The 17,998-nt window shown below is 34.2% G+C and overlaps 1 protein-coding gene across 1 annotated transcript in view; it reads right to left on the minus strand.

Annotated features, from left to right (window-relative positions):
- Positions 1 to 459: 459 nt before the first annotated feature.
- Positions 460 to 17,998, minus strand: part of LOC143202833 (adenylate kinase isoenzyme 5) — a 42,527-nt gene continuing 24,988 nt past the window's right edge. The window contains exons 7-11 of the mRNA XM_076414682.1: positions 15,713 to 15,957; positions 14,209 to 14,410; positions 6,357 to 6,521; positions 5,917 to 6,103; positions 460 to 870 (exon numbers count right to left, since the gene is read on the minus strand). Coding sequence (XP_076270797.1) covers positions 599 to 870; positions 5,917 to 6,103; positions 6,357 to 6,521; positions 14,209 to 14,410; positions 15,713 to 15,957 — 1,071 coding nt within the window. The 3' untranslated portion in view covers positions 460 to 598. The remainder of the gene's footprint in view (positions 871 to 5,916; positions 6,104 to 6,356; positions 6,522 to 14,208; positions 14,411 to 15,712; positions 15,958 to 17,998) is intronic.

Genomic DNA, 17,998 nt, shown 5'->3' on the forward strand with positions numbered 1-17,998 from the left:
TAATAAAATAATAAATAATAAATAGAAATGTGTATAATATGTGTAACATTAAATAAGGCAGATTTATTGAACGCTTGTCTTTCAAATCATACATTTTAAGGCTTTGTCTCAACTGCTTTTAGTTCCTTCAGTCCGGACTCTTGTATATCTTAACAACGACTAAGAGGGTCACATAGACTTTGTTTCACATTTCATGTCCATATATTTTGTTCGTGCCGAAAAATTAAGATAACTAATATATAGTGATAATAATGTATAAATTCATTAATAAATCTAAACATATACAAAATAATATACGTTATATGTTTCTTTTTCTTTTCTTCGGTTATTTTAAATACAATAAAAGCAAACATGACCTGTTTTATAACATACCTTGTATATATTTAGAAATGAATTATCTTAACAAAGAATGAATTGAATTTTGTTAATTGATATGAAGTTATTTGTACTCTCTAAATACCTAACACTCTAATTAGATAATACCAACATGTCGACATTTTTGTGTAGAGTCGCATGGCCAGCACGCGACTGTCAACACGGAAAACAAACGAAACGTCAACGTCACAGCCTACTTCCATCTCACTTGTCCAGTTTCGCCTTAAATATGGCCGTCCATATGGTTGATTTCACTGTAGGTGTCGCTCCTGTGGCCGTTGTCTAAACTGGTGAATATCGGGACTTTCTGATCGCTTCTCACAAATCCGTTAGCGATGCCATTGGTCATTTTGGCGGCTCCGTTGATTAGTTGAGCCTTACCGTTGGTGTAGCCGTTATTTATTGAGTTCTCGACGCTTTTGCTAATAGTGTTAATGTCTTGGACTGCGGTTTCTTCTAAATCATGGAGGGTAGCGTCTGCGGTTGGTATATGACCTGAAAATACATTTAATATATACACTGACATAGAAATTGCATTTTGCGTCCAGCAAGACCTTAGAAAATCATTAGTTCGTTCATATCATTAAAAATTGTCTGGATTTGGTAACATGTATGACTCACCAAACTATCGTCAGAGGTACGAAACTTTTTTCCAGTTTATAACACTTATATTTACAGAAAACTGAAAACACTGTTGCTGAACAATGCTTACAATTGAAGAAATAAAGCACATTTACAAAAAAACTTATATTGATGTCTCTAGATCAACTGATTTGTACATATTGCGCGAAAAAAGGTCAGTTTCCATCAACCGAAAATAATGGCAATATTGGGGTTGATACTGAGATTATTTTAATATTTCTTGGATCTAATTTTAACACATTTTGGCTTCAAATGATAGCGGATACACTAGTAACAGGTTAATTGAAAAGTTTTCGGCCTACCATAGGGACTTTATCTTCTAACAAATGAGGCGTATTCCTCGAAATTGTGTTAATATGCCGGTATGTGGTTATTTGGGTTGGTATCCGGTATTGTCTGATAAAATAATAGGCAGTATCTATCTAAAACTCTTTGTGTCATTTTGTAAGAATCTGTAATAACAGGTCAAGTGAAAACACTGAACAATTGAAACAAATAAAAACCTTTAAGTATATGGGTATAGAAACTAATAAAAGCTAAGACGTGGACTTGAATGTCTGAATTGAAAAAAAACATAAATTTGTACTTTGCTATAGATATAAATTCACCAATAAAAAGTAAAACTACAATGAAAGTATACAAAGCAATTTACAGACCAACCCTAACATAGAGAGATAAAAGTAGGATACAAGCAATAACAATGAAATAAACAAAAAATAAGTAAAGAAATCAGAAAATACCTCAATATTGAGTGAGAGAATATATATAAAAGAGACAACTTATTTGGATGGGACACTTACAGCGCGTGAAGGACACAAATAAGTAAAGAGAATATGGAAAGTAAGAACGAAGAGGAGAAAATTAAGGAGAAATCTAGGATGAACGTATCAAAGAAGAAGACTTCAAACGCCTGTTCGAAGCAAGAAGACTGAATAGAGAAAGAAAAAAATTAGAGGAAATGGAGGAAACCGTATATTTTTAATAATTTTATTAATTATATTAATATATTTTCTTTACATCTACCAATAACTGTTTCTTTGGTTTAATAAATTACTAGCGATATGGTCTTAAATTTAAAAAAAAAACTTTAGAAACATATATCCCAATTTAAAAAATCTTTCTATTTCTTTATCACTATAAAAAATATTACAATGTTTAACACTTAATAGAAATTAGGTTGCACGAGCTGAAAAATATTCACCGAAATATTACTGATTTAGATCAACGTCCTTCTAGCAAACATTTAACGAGCTAATTATAATGGTAAATCCTTCTTAACAAACACAAAAACTATTTATTTATAATCCTTGGTCTGTACTAATTGCTACATTTTATTAGTCCACGCGCGGCTATATTAAACGGCTATAAGTTGTGCTCAATATAAAAATGACTGATCGTGACTTATAACATTATTTACAGCTGCCAAGATTATATTGTACGGTCATTTCTCATTTTTTGATAAATTGTCCTTGTTCGTAATATCAATAATCGATGGCGTCGGTATCGATGGAGAGAAATATCCCAATGTCACCGATAAAATCCCAGATCCACGGCCTTAAAATATGTTTGCCACGTCATTAAAACATTCTAAGCATTGATTATGCCAATAAATTTTTTTATGGGTGCAACAATTTTTCTATATAAAATGTAATAATTAAAAATTGGAGCAGATATTAAGTTAAAATTAATTTTATTATAGATATTTATTGGTTACATCTTGGTATTAAGTTTCAATCTAAACTGGTGTAAATTTATTTCTACTTCTTACATTTTACGAATTTTGATATTCAGCGCTATGAAATTTTGGGGTTAAAATATCGTGAGGATATTACGTAGTATATCCAAAGTTGCTGTGAACATACGTCATCGATATGTCTAATGTATTGCCTGCCGCAATGTAAATTTGTTTGATAATCAGACAATATTTTCCTTCTTATTTCATTTTAGTTAAAAAGAGATACAGTGCTGTCTGATACGTTCGAACATGTAAACGAACCACCCTGTCAAAGTCGCCCGGTTGTCAAACGTATGCAGAATTATTCAAGACAATGGTGATAAGAGGTTATAAACCGGCAAACGTTGTCTTAAAGTTTTGCTTGTTTTGATAAATTCCAAATCGCTACTTATCACTAGTCTGAAAATTCCGAAGCCACACAGAACAGATTGCGTCTCTAATAAGCTACTTTAAATAGGAACGAGATAATGAAGGGCCCCTCTTAAAATAGTAATATTAAGGCCAGTAATATTCGTTAGAGAGGTGAGCATTTTTACTGCCAAAAAAAAGGAACACTGTACCCCAGGACACAAGAACTAAGCGTAAAAAGTAAATATGCTCTCTAATGAAAGTAAAATATATTACTTAATTGTTAAGTAGGTGGATTAGCCTCCAGGGAATACAACTACATAGAAAAGGGCATAGAAAAGAGTTCAATAGTAATATAATCAAACACAACCCTAACCTAATGTTACATGTCAAAGCCAAACTGAATTAAAACTTAGAGTTGTTACGGCAACATTGCGACGTTTTGACGTCACAAATTTAGATGACGTATGTTCAAAACTTCTTTGGATATATTATGGTATTAATGAGTTATTTAATGTACACTGGCGCTAATAACGGAATGCTCAAAAGTACATGTATACCATTCATTACCTTTTTTAATAAATATCTGCCGAATCCCGTTGATCGTCGATTTTAACGATTTAAAACTGCTAATTTTGATATCAAGTTTTTGAAAATCGTGAAGGCGACTGGACTAATATCCATAAAAACTTTCAGGAAGCTTAAAAGTTGATAAATCAGTTGTTTTTAGATGTTTATATACAATGTGAAAGATTAAATAGGGACAAAAAGGAGCTACCACACGAATTGACTGAAGATGCCGTTTCGAACCGCTTCAACATTGCGGTTTCATTGCTTACCAGCCAAACAAAAAAGTTTTCTGTGGCGTATTGTGGTTGGTATTGAAAAATAAATCTACTACAACAATCCCAAATACAAAAAGGTACGGGTTAATTCAGAAAAGCTACCCACATCGACACAGAAGCGGAATATTCATGATCATAAAGTATTCTTCGACGCAATGTCTTCTTGCACGACAACGCTCAGCCACACGTTGCAAGTGTTGTGAAGAATAAATTGTTGCAAGTCAAATGAGAAATTTTAGTTCTCACCGGACATAGCGCCTTCTGATTATCTATTATATGTTCTGGTTGACACATAGATGATACTATAATTTAAAAAAATTTAATAGTGTATAAATTTAACATCCATCGGATCATTAGTTTGTAAATTGCAGCACTTTGAGTGAAGCAACTTTTGTTATTCTGACAAAAATGGATAAAAAAGAATTTGGCGTGTTGATAAAATATTGCTTTTTGAAGGGAAAAATACAGTTTAAGCAAAAACTTGGTTGATGCCGAGTTTCCGGACACTGCCCCAGGAAGGAAAATCAACCATCAAAGATTGGTATGCTAAGTTTAGACGTGTTGAAATGAGCACCGAAGACGGTGAACGCAGTGGATGCCCAAAAGAAGTTGTTACCGACGAAAACATTTAAAAAATCCACAAAATGATTTTGAACGACCGTAAATTGAAATTAAATGAAATAGCAGACACTTTAAAGATATCAACTGAACATATACGTCATATCATTCACGAATATTTGGGTATAAGGAACCTCTATGCAAAGTGGGTGCCGCGCGAGCTCACTTTTGACCAAAAACAACGACGAGTTGATGATTAAGAGCAGTGTTTGAAGGTGATCAAGCATAATAAATCCTAGTTTTTGCATCGATATGTGACAATGGATGAAACATGACTCCATTATTTCACTCCGAAGTCCAATCGACAGTCATCCGAGTAGACTGCACACGATAAACCCACTCCAAAGCGTGGGAAAACGCAACATTCTGCTGGCAAGGTTATGGCATCTGTATTTTGGGATGCGCATGGAATAATTTTCATTGACTACTTTGGAAAAGAAAAGACCATCAACAGAGACATTGGACATATCGTTATTGAATCGTTTGAAGGACGAAATCGCCAAAAACCTGCCGAATTTAAAGAAAAAGGAAGTGCTGTTTCTTCAAGACAGTGCACCGTGTCAAAGATCCATGAATTGGGCTTCGAATTGCTTCCTCATCAACCGTATTCTCCAGATCTGGCCCCCAGCGACTATTTCCTGTTCTCAGATCTCAAAAAAATGCTCGCTGGGACGAAATTTTCGTCGAATGAAGAGGTGATCGCTGGTGGGGCCTATTTTGAAGCATGTATCGCCCTTGAAGGGAATTATGTTGAATTAAAAAAAATAAATTTGCCACAAAAATGTGTTTTACTATGATAGGCCAGGGACTTTTCAATTGACCTATTAAAGTATTCATATTAAAATGAATATAAATCATTTTGAATTATTTTCATTCATAATAAAGTATTCTTTAACGCAAAGTCATGTTCTTGCATGACGACGCTCAGCCACACGTTGCAAGAATTGTGAAGAGTAAATTGTTGCAAGTCAAAGGAGAAGTTCTACCTCACCCAGCATAGTTACCAGACATAGCTCCTTCTGATTACCTATTATTTATTCACATTGATGCAGCATAGCTTGTCTATATCAAGAAGTACCAAAATGGATTGATGATTGGATAGCTGCTAAACCAACATTTCGTTTAACACGTCGCCAGACAATTTGGAAAAATGTTGTAGAAAATTATGGGCAATATTTAGAACAATATATATTGTAACATTTTTTCTCAAGCCAAAAGTTCGCCCTTTTAAAGTAAAAAAATGATTATAGTAACAAATTTATTTATAAATTCGTTTTTAAAAATACCAAATCTTCAACTCACATTCCGTAAACGAAGCTAATAATATATCTTTTTTCTACTATTTCTACCTACCGTTTTGTATAGTATTTCCATTAGGTATATGTCCATTAGCAGTTGGTATATGTCCATTTCCTATATGATTAGCCATTACTGGAGTAGCCTCAACTTCCTGCCTATGCGAAAGCATATACTCTATATGTTCTTTCACAACATTCTTGAAATCTTCTTGAACCGGAGCTGTGTCCGTATCGCCATCAACCTAAATCGATATTTAAATTAACAAAAGTATACATGGTTTTGGGACTGAGCAACCGTAAATTGGTGGCCGAGTCCATATCAGCAGCACTTTTTTTTAATTGGTTCTAGTTTTCGAAATATTCAATAAATTCGTTATTTCACTATTTTTAACCTTTATCTTTTTTTAATTAGCGTTAGGATTTAACAATATTCGCTCATCATGCCTTCGTCCCACAATCCTTTGTATCACCATTTTGATATGCGAAAATACGTACTATTGTTAAACGACCAATATTGTCCATGGTTTTTAACATGGGCAACGAAGACTGTCTGAATATCTCCAGCCTCCTTCTGAATGCCGTCACGCTGTCATCCAATCTCCCTTTGCCCAGTTGCAGTTTCGAGCAATCTAGAAGAATAATTGTTGGCTTTTGTCGAAACTGAAAATAGAAGTAAATCGCTTTTAATTAATCTCTTTGAAACAACTAACCACTAATTTGATTAATGTATAGCATTAACAGACCAAAGAGAAGAATATAGAAGGGGAACGTCATCTTACAATTAGTTCTAAATACTATAGAAAATACATTAAACTTATAGAAAGTAAGTAATAAGTTATGAAGCTTCGGAGTATCAATTATTTTTTGTTTCAAAATTTTCAATATTTTTAATTCGATTCGTTTTCGATTTTACCTTCAATATTTCTTTTCATTTTATTCCTATTCCTTTTCAAATTCCTTCTATATTACATTCATTCAAACATTTATTCCTCATTAAATTTTATTTTAGTGCTGGAACAATGAAGCTTCAATTTCATTTCATTATTCCCAATTCAGTTTTTTAAAAAAACATCATTTTCAATCATCATTTTTACATCACTGCTTAATCATCAGCGTCTGGGCTAAACATTTCTTTCGGCGTTATATTTAAATCATAATGTCTTCCTTCGCTAGCCGTCTCCGTCATAATGGCAGACATTTTGATTTGAAAGGCTTTGGGCAGCTTCGGTCGGATACCGGCGTTATTTGTTTTTGCTGAATTACCGTAACGTATGTGATTACGGATTAGTCACAGAGCAGCTCTAAAAGCTAGATACCGATTGCAATCACCGTAGACTCGTCATGTTTTCGCCGAGGTACCAGAATTGCCAACGTCTCGTCGTCGAAGAAAATAAGCTACCACGTCGTCGAACAATCGATCCTCCCACAGCGTCGATTACGGGAGCCCTGTCCGAAAAATAGCTTGTTCCCAACATCGTCGATGCACCACATTCAAGCGCCAAAGCGACGATGAAGCAACGATATCTGTAGGACCGGAAGCTATCAACAGCCGTACCAGATCGCAACCGTACCAACCACAACCGTTTCGATTTATCATATTTTTCAAAGCCCCTTTTCATGCACATTTTGTTTGGTATATCATTTTTTTTGTATTTGATATTTTTTTGTATTTTTGTTGCTTGGAGTAAATGTATGTAAAATTCTGGCAGGGGAGTCTTGTAGCGACCTTGAGGCATGTCGAATTTTACATCGTGGACCGTTATCTACAAAATACCCAGAAATATAATCCCAGATGTTGAACACGGGCGGAATGCCAGCAGCGCCAACTAGAACCCGATAACGAATAGCTGGCGGCAACCCCGAGACGTTTATCTGGGATGTTATTGAAAGGTATTTCGATTCATTCAGTGCTCAATCATCGTTTGGTTTAGACGTGCCACCATCGACTGCCCAAGCCTCGTCTCCAGGTAACACCGCTGCCATCCGTTTTATCTAATTGTATTTTTCACATTTTTTTATATAGCCAATGAATAACGGGCACATAATGTAAACACCACTGTTTCATTACGTTTTACCTCCATTCACCGAGTCACATCATTTACCCTAAACAATACTGCGACTGTACAACCCGCGAGATATCAGAAGATTGAAACGAACCAAGCCTCGCGAACACTTGTATAAATATATAAATCTTTCTTTTAACTATAAATTTACATAAATACATCAGAATAATAGTAATTCATTAATTTATAAAGTAAGACCTACACGCATTTCTAATACAAGATGTAATTTGAAAAATCTATTCGTTTTTGGAAGTTATTTACAAAATATCATTGTTCATTACTTTCTAAATGTGATACAGCCAAATATAAGGACAGCTTATTATGAGAAAATAACCCAATATAAAACAAATGTCAAGCACATTTTCATTCAGACACAACTATCGGGAATATAAATTGCTTCTTTAAATTAATGTGATAATTATGATTCGGATATACAATGAAAAAAACAACATAAATATTAAATTCAAGAATTACATAGAATCCAAACACCTGTTCTATTTAGTATGTTAACGGGGTTGCTTAAGACGGACTTTCATAAATTACTGAAACAATGAGACGTTTTAAACCCACAAATTACATGCAGTAAAGCTTAATCATACACAAAAGCTTTTAGTCGTAAGCAGAAATGAATTCCATAAACTATTCAAGTCGTAAATAATATCTCCTTATAGGAAAGGCGGAATTTAAATATTTATGCGACAAACTATAGGTTCATCGCGAACGTAATAAAACGCAGCCATTTATGAGTTGATAATAACAATTTTTTTTCCTGATTTGCTGAAATGACTTTCATTCGTTACTTGCAAAGTAATATTATTTGTTATTAAATATAATATAATTTATTATTTCATAAAGCCGTAGTAATTTTTTAATATTTTTCTCAATATTTAACAGCCTTGGCCTCCTTTATGATCTGCCTCCAAGATTGTCTATCTCCTACCGCTCTCCTCCAAATCTGGATGCTCCGAAGCTCGCGTGCATCTTTCCAGCGACCCGTCATCTTCCTACTGGCCTTTTTCCATGCATTGGACTATCTAAAATTCTTTTTGATGACCTCTTGCTTTCCATTCTTATCATATTCCCTGACCTGGATCTTTAAACAAATTATATAATTCTTGATTAAATCTAGTTCACCAGATATCCAGATTATCCTCAATTCGTCCCACTATCTTTCTCAGTGCCTTTCTTTCGAAGGCATTGAGCATGTTTTTGTTTTTTCCGTCATGGCTCACGCTTCGCTTCCATAGGTTGAGATGGGTCTAATTATTGTTTTTTAGACTCTCGGCATGTTATTACGGTGTATATTTTTATATTTTAGTAGGTGGCAAATTGCGAAATAGGCTTTATTGGTTACCTTTATTCTTCTGCGAATTTCTCCATCTTCTGTACCCACTGGGTTCAGTTTCAACCCCAGGTACGCAAAATGATCAACCGACTCAATATTGTCTTCTAGTATAATTCGTGCGTCTTCAGTACCTTCTTTTCTACTTTGAAGTCTTTGTTTTACTCAGATTAATATCAAGCTCGATGTTGTTGACAGTTAGTTATAGCTCTGAATATGATTGGCTTGCCGCATCATCGGCATGGGCAGCTACCTGTAGCGTCTTTTTGCTTAGAAGGTTTTCCTTCCCGATGTCTTCCTTTAAGCCTTACAGTGAACTCACGTCACCAATATCTTTAATGTATTTCCTACCGCAAGCTGTAAATTTGTTTTACAGTCGGACAATATATTCCTTTTCATTTTATATTATTTAAAAAGATATAGAATAATGTCTGATAAGTTCGAACTTCTAACCGAATCAGCCTGCAAAAGTTATCTGGTTTTCAAACGTCTGCAAGATATTTTAACATATTAGTGATAATGATTTGAGGTTTTAAACCGGCAAACGTTATTTTAATTCTTTGCTTGTTTTGATAAATTTCAAATCGTTGATTATTATTACTCTAATTGAAAATTCCGAAGCCAGACAGAACAGATTGTGTCTCTAATCACTTACTTCCAACAGTAACCAGATAATGGAGCCCCCCTTTTGTCAGTAAAATCATGAATGATAATGAATTTTACTGTTAAATATTAAGTTGCTACGGCTTTTATTAAAAATATTTTAAGCTTGTTGTATGGACACAATCACTGAAATATCGTAAAATGAAAAATATAATCCTTGATTCACCAAAAAAAGACTGTTCCTATAAGAAGGATGTAACGAAACAAGATCAGGCTGATGTTAGCTCAATCAGAGACCATATACATAAAATATATAGAAACAGTGACTAGTATTTTCAATATAAACATAATTTAATACAATTATTTCAGAGGAAACTGTTAATCTGAAAATTATCCATAGATAATTTCTAATCAGGGTGATGAGAGTGGAAAGAACTAAAGGTGAGTAGAAATACGATAACTGTAGGAAATTTTATTGTAGAGTATGAAAAATTTATGTGCACAGATATATGAAAAATCAACCATCAAGGATTGGTATGCTAAGTTTAGACGTGGTGAAATGAGCACCGAAGACGATGAACGCAGTAGACACCTAAAAGAGATTGTTACCGACGAAAACATTTAAAAAACCCACAAAATGATTTTGAATGACCGTAAATTGAAATTTAATGGAATAGCAGACATTCTAAAGATATCAACTGAACGTGTACATCATATCATTCATGAAAATTTGGGTATAAGAAAGCTCTGTGCAAAGTACGAGCTCACTTTTGACCAAAAGCGATAGGTTAATGATTCGGAGCACTGTTTGAAGATGATCAAGCTTAATAAGCCCGAGTTTTTGCATCGATATGTGGCAATGGATGAAACATGGCTCCATCATTTCACTCCGAAATCCAATCAACAGTCATCCGAGTGGACTGCACACGATAAACTCGCTCCAAAGCGTGGGAAAACGCAACAGTCAGCAGGTAAGGTTATGGTGTCTGTACTTTGGGATGCGAATGAAATAATTTTCATTGATTACCTTGAAAAAGGAAGAACCATCAACAGCAACTATTACATAGCGTCATTGGATCGTTGGAAGCACTAAATCGCCAAAAACGGCCGCATTTGAAGAAAAAGAAAGTGCCCCTTCACCAAGACAATGCGCCGTGTCACAAGTCAGTGAAAACGATGGCAAAAATCCATCCATCCTCCGTATTCTCCAGATCTGGCCCCAGCGACTATTTCGTGTTCTCAGATCTCAAAAGAATGCTCGCTGGTACGAAATTTTCGTCGAATGAAGAGGTGATCGCTGGTGGGGCCTATTTTGAAGCATGTATCACCCTTGAAGGGAATTACGTTGAATAAAAAAAACTAATTTTGCCAAAAAATGTGTTTTACTATGGTAGGCCGGAGAAAAATAAAACTCAGAGTTGATGCTTCAACATTGCAACGTTTTGACGTCATTATTTCAGATGACGTGAGTTCAATGTTTTGTTGAAGGGACTATAGAATATTATTTCAACAATATTTTTAAAGAAATCACATTTGAATTTAATTTCAGATTCAAATCATTGCGAGTGTAATGTTAAACTAATAAACACAATAATTCTTAAATTATATACACTAAGCTAACACTCTATATACTACTATATCGGCTATTCTGATTATAAATGGATATAAAATTCAACCGAATTGCGTAAATCCCACCAAAAATAAAAGATCCCGAATAAAAATAGTCGCCGAAGATAGAAAACGCTTTTGTAAACCGTTGTCGCCCGTCTATGACGAAGAAGTAATAAAAAAACCATAAAGGGAGAAATTATCGGGAGTTTGGTCTGTGTCCTGGCGGAGCTCGTGAAATATTCACGCAGGACAAATTACAGTGGCGCGTCAAGGTTATCGGAACCAGATGGAAATAAACACACCTGACAATTTCTGGAGTACAATTTCATTTTTAAAATGAATTTAGGTCTCGGCGAAACTTCTTACAATTTCCATTATTAATCGTATAATTGCAGGGCTGGTATCGGCCGCTACGGTTCGACGACGTAGCTCCGGAGAGGAAAAAAATTGTGTCTACGTCGAAGCCCGGTTTGCCTCGCGTGGAATTATTAAAACATCACGTTCGCGTTCCCCCGAGATATAGAGGACGTCGGCATATTTGTATGCCTTTCTTTTAGAGAATGTTTCCTTTCTCCCACATATAATTTGGTGACAATAAATACACGTTACGTATACACGTATAATACGAAAAAACTGTAAAATAAAACTTTTATTTACTCTAAAATACTTTCTTATTTAATGAAAGAGTGGGCGACTTGTTGAACGGCGACAAAAAAACGACACCACAAAATTCAGAGAATATAATACATAGGCCGAAAAGTCCTGGGCGTTACAAAGAAAACGCTTTTTTTTCATTCAAAATTGGTTTTATTCACCAACATAATTTTCATCAATAGACACAGAATCACTCCAGAACCGCTCTAACATTTGAATGCCACTTTTGTGGAACAGTTTTTCTTTCGCCAGTGATAACCTCTTCATTCAAGCGAAATTTCTTATCAGTCAGCATTTTCTAGAGGTTTGCGAACAGCCAATAGTCGTTGGGGGCCAAACCAACCGAATACGGTGGATATGTGAGGAATTCGAAGTTCAATTCGTGTAGTCTTGCCATTGTTTTGATTGACTTGTGGCATGCTGCGTTATCCTGATGAAACATTTTTTCATATGCGGTCGTTTTTTTTTTGCAATTTCGGCATTCAAACGCTAAAATAAAGCTATATAATATTCACGGTTAATAGTATTTCCCTTGTCAAGATAATAGATGAATATTACATCACGTACGTCCCAAAATACCGAGACCATATCAGCCGATTGTTGTGCTTTCGGACGGTTTGAACGAAACCAGTTTCACCAGTTGAGAGCAACTCAGATGACAATCGTTTTGCTTCCAAGTGGGTCAGGTTTAAACAGCGCCAAACTGAACAGAGCTTTCTCATAGTCAAACGCTCATGTAATATAAAACCAACACATTGTTTGGATATATTTACAGTGTTACCTCACTCACGCATCTTCACTTTGCGATTATTCAAAACGATTTTGTGCATTCTTGATGTTTTCTGGTGTTACCACCTCATTTTAGCGTCCAGAGTTCTGCATCATCGGCGCCTCTAAGACCACGTTTGACGTCAACAAACCAACGTTTTATTATTGTTTCTGATAGAATGGAGCCTTATAACACTTTTGAAGCCATTGCTTCACTTGAATGGTATTTTTTCCCACCAAAAAAACGGTGTAAAATTAAAACAAGAAATTAGTTTTTATCCATTGTTTTGACAATAACAAAAGTAGTGTCATCCTTAGCATAGTAACTCACAAACTTATCAGTAGGATATCATGCAATTTTAACAGCTTTCTTTTGTAATACTAGTACTAACTGAAAGAGCAGTGAATGCAATAAAACTAGAGCCATCTATGTATTAGGCCCGGAAATTATCACACCAGTCGTATCGTAAGAAATAATGGAAAGAATGGACTACAGAATTAAATATTCTGTATTTTCTGTATTAGTAACATTTCTTAGAATTTTGGTTATACCCGTGTGTTGTGTTCTAAGTTATAGTGGTTTGAACAGAATACATTATTTCCCAAGATATCCTGCTCTAGATCAGAAGAAGCTGAATTACTTAATTAATAAAACCTAATAGGTTCGTAGTTTGAAAATAACATATCATGTGTTTAATTGCAGCTTTCTTTGAGAAACACTCGAAGCAGTTCATGACCAATGACAATGATATTAGTATATGTAACCTAACAAAGCTTGGGATGTATTTCAGGTTATTAGTGAATGAAGCAATATATTGACTCGATTTGGTATCAAAATTATATACAAGACTTGACATAATAACTCACCTTTCTTATAATTGCCTGTATATTATAATACAATTAATCGTGTGGCACATTCTGAACAAGAAATAATACTTAGGAATAATTAAGTGTTGTTTGTGTTGCTGGATAAGGGGGGTCAATATAATTGCAAATGGTAAAAGACTCTTCATTACTACATCTAAATATAATTTGGTTTATTCTTAAGATTATTCAGCTTAAGAAATATATATCAAAGTCGTAAACATAACATACGTTGTATTTAAAACGAGTTATCCGCAAAATTTCCGTCCTAATGCAAAATTTTTCATAATTGTTGAAAATAGAAAATGTAAGATTTGATAGCTGTAGTATTTAAATTTGTAAATAAAGTAAAAAATAATTAATCGATAAGAAACACTAACAGTGTATTTTTAGTTTCGTTATTTATTGGCACGAAAACATAAAAATAAAACAGTAAACTTACTTTGGCTTCAAAATCTTGTACTTGTTCCATATCTCTGGGAAAACCATCTAATATGATGCCTTTGGCTTCTATGTTGTTTGCTATATGATTCTCGACATATTTTATTACTATATCGGCTGGTACCAGCTCTCCGTTCGCTATACATTCCTTTAACTTGTTGATTTCACTACTATGGTGGGACGCTGATACTTCGGCGGCCGCCCTGTAACCATGAAACAATCATATTCTATATTCAACACATCATTTACCATGAAAAGTTACAAATAATTAATTGGCAGAAATAATTGTTAAACAGCCATTGATAAGCATTAGAACATCGAAGTTGAACGAATAGTTGCAAGAAATACTTGTTTCAGTGACTGAGGTGTTTTTTAAAATTATTATAATTACATGGCTGCCATGACAACTTCTCATTATTTATTTATTGCCGTACCTTCAGTATCAACCATGTAAAACTTATAAAATAAATTAGTAAAAAATAATGAGTGTTGTTTTCTATATAAACTTCAATAATAACAATTAGTAGTATTTGCTTAATTAAGTAAACAACAAAACATTAGCTACAATAATGCCTATGTAGCGCTCTAGGCCCTAAGGCTGTTCTAGGCGTCTATACTAAATAGCGTGGCAGAACTCTAACAGCTTAATTTAGTAATATAACTTCCAAGGCTTTCACCTAAAAAAATTATTGAAGAAACAAAATCGACACAGGCATTCCCAAACAATTTTTCCACTTATATTAAAATTATTACTATCAAAAAATTGTAAGAATCTATTCAATGAAGAAGTTATTACAAAGAATGGAGAAACGAAAAATCACTTATCGAATCTTGTCTAATTCACCTTGAACTATCTTAGACTCGTAATTATATTCTTCGCCATCTGTACCCTTTTGTATCAATTTTTAATCTTCTCAATTTTGTCTTATGTCTTACAAATTTTTGCCCATTTCTAATCTCATCATTTTTATTTTATATCTTGTAACAGTAAGGTTGTATTCTAAATATTATATCTGCAATTTAAGCACTTTCATTCTAGATTTTTAATTTATTAGTCTGTAATAGTAATTGGAGTTATTTTAATTACATCTTATCAATCTATAAACAAAACTGAATTCTTGCAAAATAATTTGAGCATAGAGGAGAGAAATAAACACGTATATTTAATTTTCCTACACACTTCAAGAAACACAGTAGAAAAATGATCTATGACCAGGGTGGGTTGACTTTTAAGTACAATAAATCGATGGATAATTCACCATATACACAAAATATTTTACTAATAATACTTTAATATAATGCTTTTTAAATAAAAAAAACACTAGCAAAGAAATCGTTCAACTCTTAACATTAATATCAAAGTATGTTCCCTTATGGAATGATTATATAAAAAATATTCGTGAACATAAATAGCTTAAAATTAGCGTAAAAGAAGTAATATAAAAATTATTCATAACAATTAAAAATAAAGTCAATTACTAAACGGTCCCTTTATCAAATGTTACCTTAGTAATTTTCCCAGGCTAATGTGAGTCCAACCAGTCTCTCGTGCCGCTTCCGTACACAGGGCCGCCTTATTACTTCCTGGACCTCCGATAACCCACAACACCGGAGGATAGGTCAAAGGTTTAACCGGCGGTGTGCTGGGCGAATTATTGTTAACACCCACGGAAATTACTTGGGTTTTCGGCCTAGGTGGCGACGCAGGCATCGCCTGATGGTTGACAGTTAGGGACGAGGGCTTAGAAGACTGAAAATTATATAATATTACGTTAAATAGATATTTGACTCTTGGTGATATCTTCTAATATTATATTCGATATTATCGGCTGTTCGAGATTTTCGAGAAAAGATAACGAAAAAAATAGTTTGTGATTGTAAAAGTTGCCTTTTTTTCGATATAATTTCCCTCAACCTTAACGCACTACACCAATTAAACTCTAATTAAATAAAAATTACGATATTACGAACTCTAATTATGAGTTCTTTAAACAAACACTCCTACATATACGAATGAAGAAGTTCGTCAAGTGAGTTTAAGTGAACTAAAAACCAATCGTTGAATATAAAAAAATGTTTTTCTTAGACCGGGATGAAATTAGAGAATAAATGAAGGTTTGGATCAAATACAATTTTACAGTATGATCAAGAATTGAATTTTACCAGTCAGGCATAGTAACAGATTAATTGAAAAGTCCCCGGACTGACACATAGATGACGCTACTAGAATTAAATCCATATGTTTTTTTTAGTTAGCCCTAACCCTCAAAATATGCATGTATAAATTTGACAGCTGTCCGATCATTAGTTTGTGAATTATAGCATTTTGAGTGAAACAACTTGTGTTATTGTGAAAAAAAATGGATAAAAAGGAATTTCGCGTGTTAATAAAATATTATTTTTTGAAGGGAAAAAATACAGTTGAAGCAAAAACATGGCTTGATGCCGAGTTTCCGGACACTGCCCCAGGAAAATCAACCATCAAGGATTGGTATGCTAAGTTTAGACGTGGTAAAATGAGCACCGAGGACGGCGAACGCAGTGGATGCCCAAAAGAGGCTCTTACTGACGAAAACATTTAAAAAATCCACAAAATGATTTTGAATGACCGTAAATTGAAATTGAATGAAATAGCAGACACTCTAAAGATATCAACTGAACGTGTACATCATATCATTCACGAATTTTTGGGTATGAGAAAGCTCTGTGCAAAGTGGTTTCCGCGCGAGCTCACTTTTGACCAAAAATAACGACGAGTTGATGATTCGAAGCAGTGTTTGAAGCTGATCAAGTGTAATAAACCCAAGTTTTTGCGTCGATATGTGACAATGGATGAAATATGGCTCCATCATTTCACTCCGAAGTCCAATCGTCATCCGAGTAGACTGCACACAATGAATCCGCTCCAAAGCGTGGGAAAACGCAACAGTAGGCTGGTAAGGTTATGGCGTCTGTATTTTGGGATGCGCATGAAATAATTTTCAGTGACTACCTTAAAAAAGGAAGGACCATCAACAGCGACTATTACATAGCGTCATTGGACCGTTTGAAGGACGAAATCGCCGAAAAACGGCCGCATTTGAAGAAAAAGAAAGTGCTGCTTCACCAAAACAATGCACTGTGTCACAAGTCAGTGAAAACAATGGCAAAATCCATTAATTGGGCTTCGAATTGCTTCCTCATCCACCGTATTCTCCAGATGTGGCCCCAGCGACTATTTCGTGTTCTCATGTCTCAATTGAATGCTCGCTAAGAAGAAATTTTCGTCGAATGAAGACGTGATTGCCGAAACTGAGGCGTAATTTGAAACAAAGAACAAATCGTACTACAAAAATGGTATCGAAAAGTTGGAGCGTTGCTATCTATCTATATCGCTCTTGTAGGGAATTATATTGAATAGAAAAATTTTGCCAAAAAAAAATTGTTTTACTATGGTAGGCCGGGAACTTTTCAATTGACCTGTTATTAATGAACATTTTAATACAAAAACTTTACATAAGAGTAAAATATCAGAAATTATAAATAATGAATACAGGAATATATTCAATTCGAAGGGATTTTTATGCAGTAATAATAAATAGTTGACAATAATACCGGATATTTAAGCATCGCCAGATTAACCTAATAACAAAAGAAAATTGATGGTTTCTTTTCCTTTGTGTGCCAATTTTTACAGATTTTTGTTTTCAAGAAATTCGAATCTTCGAACAAGCAACATTCTATTCGCTGTCACAAATACCTATTTCGAATGCTCACTTAACTCTGATCGGTCATGGTATGATGAAGACTTT

The sequence above is a fragment of the Rhynchophorus ferrugineus genome, unplaced genomic scaffold (assembly GCF_030347505.1).
Source record: "Rhynchophorus ferrugineus isolate W39M unplaced genomic scaffold, kcgeb_rfMv2 rfM9, whole genome shotgun sequence".
Lineage (NCBI taxonomy): Eukaryota > Metazoa > Arthropoda > Insecta > Coleoptera > Curculionidae > Rhynchophorus > Rhynchophorus ferrugineus.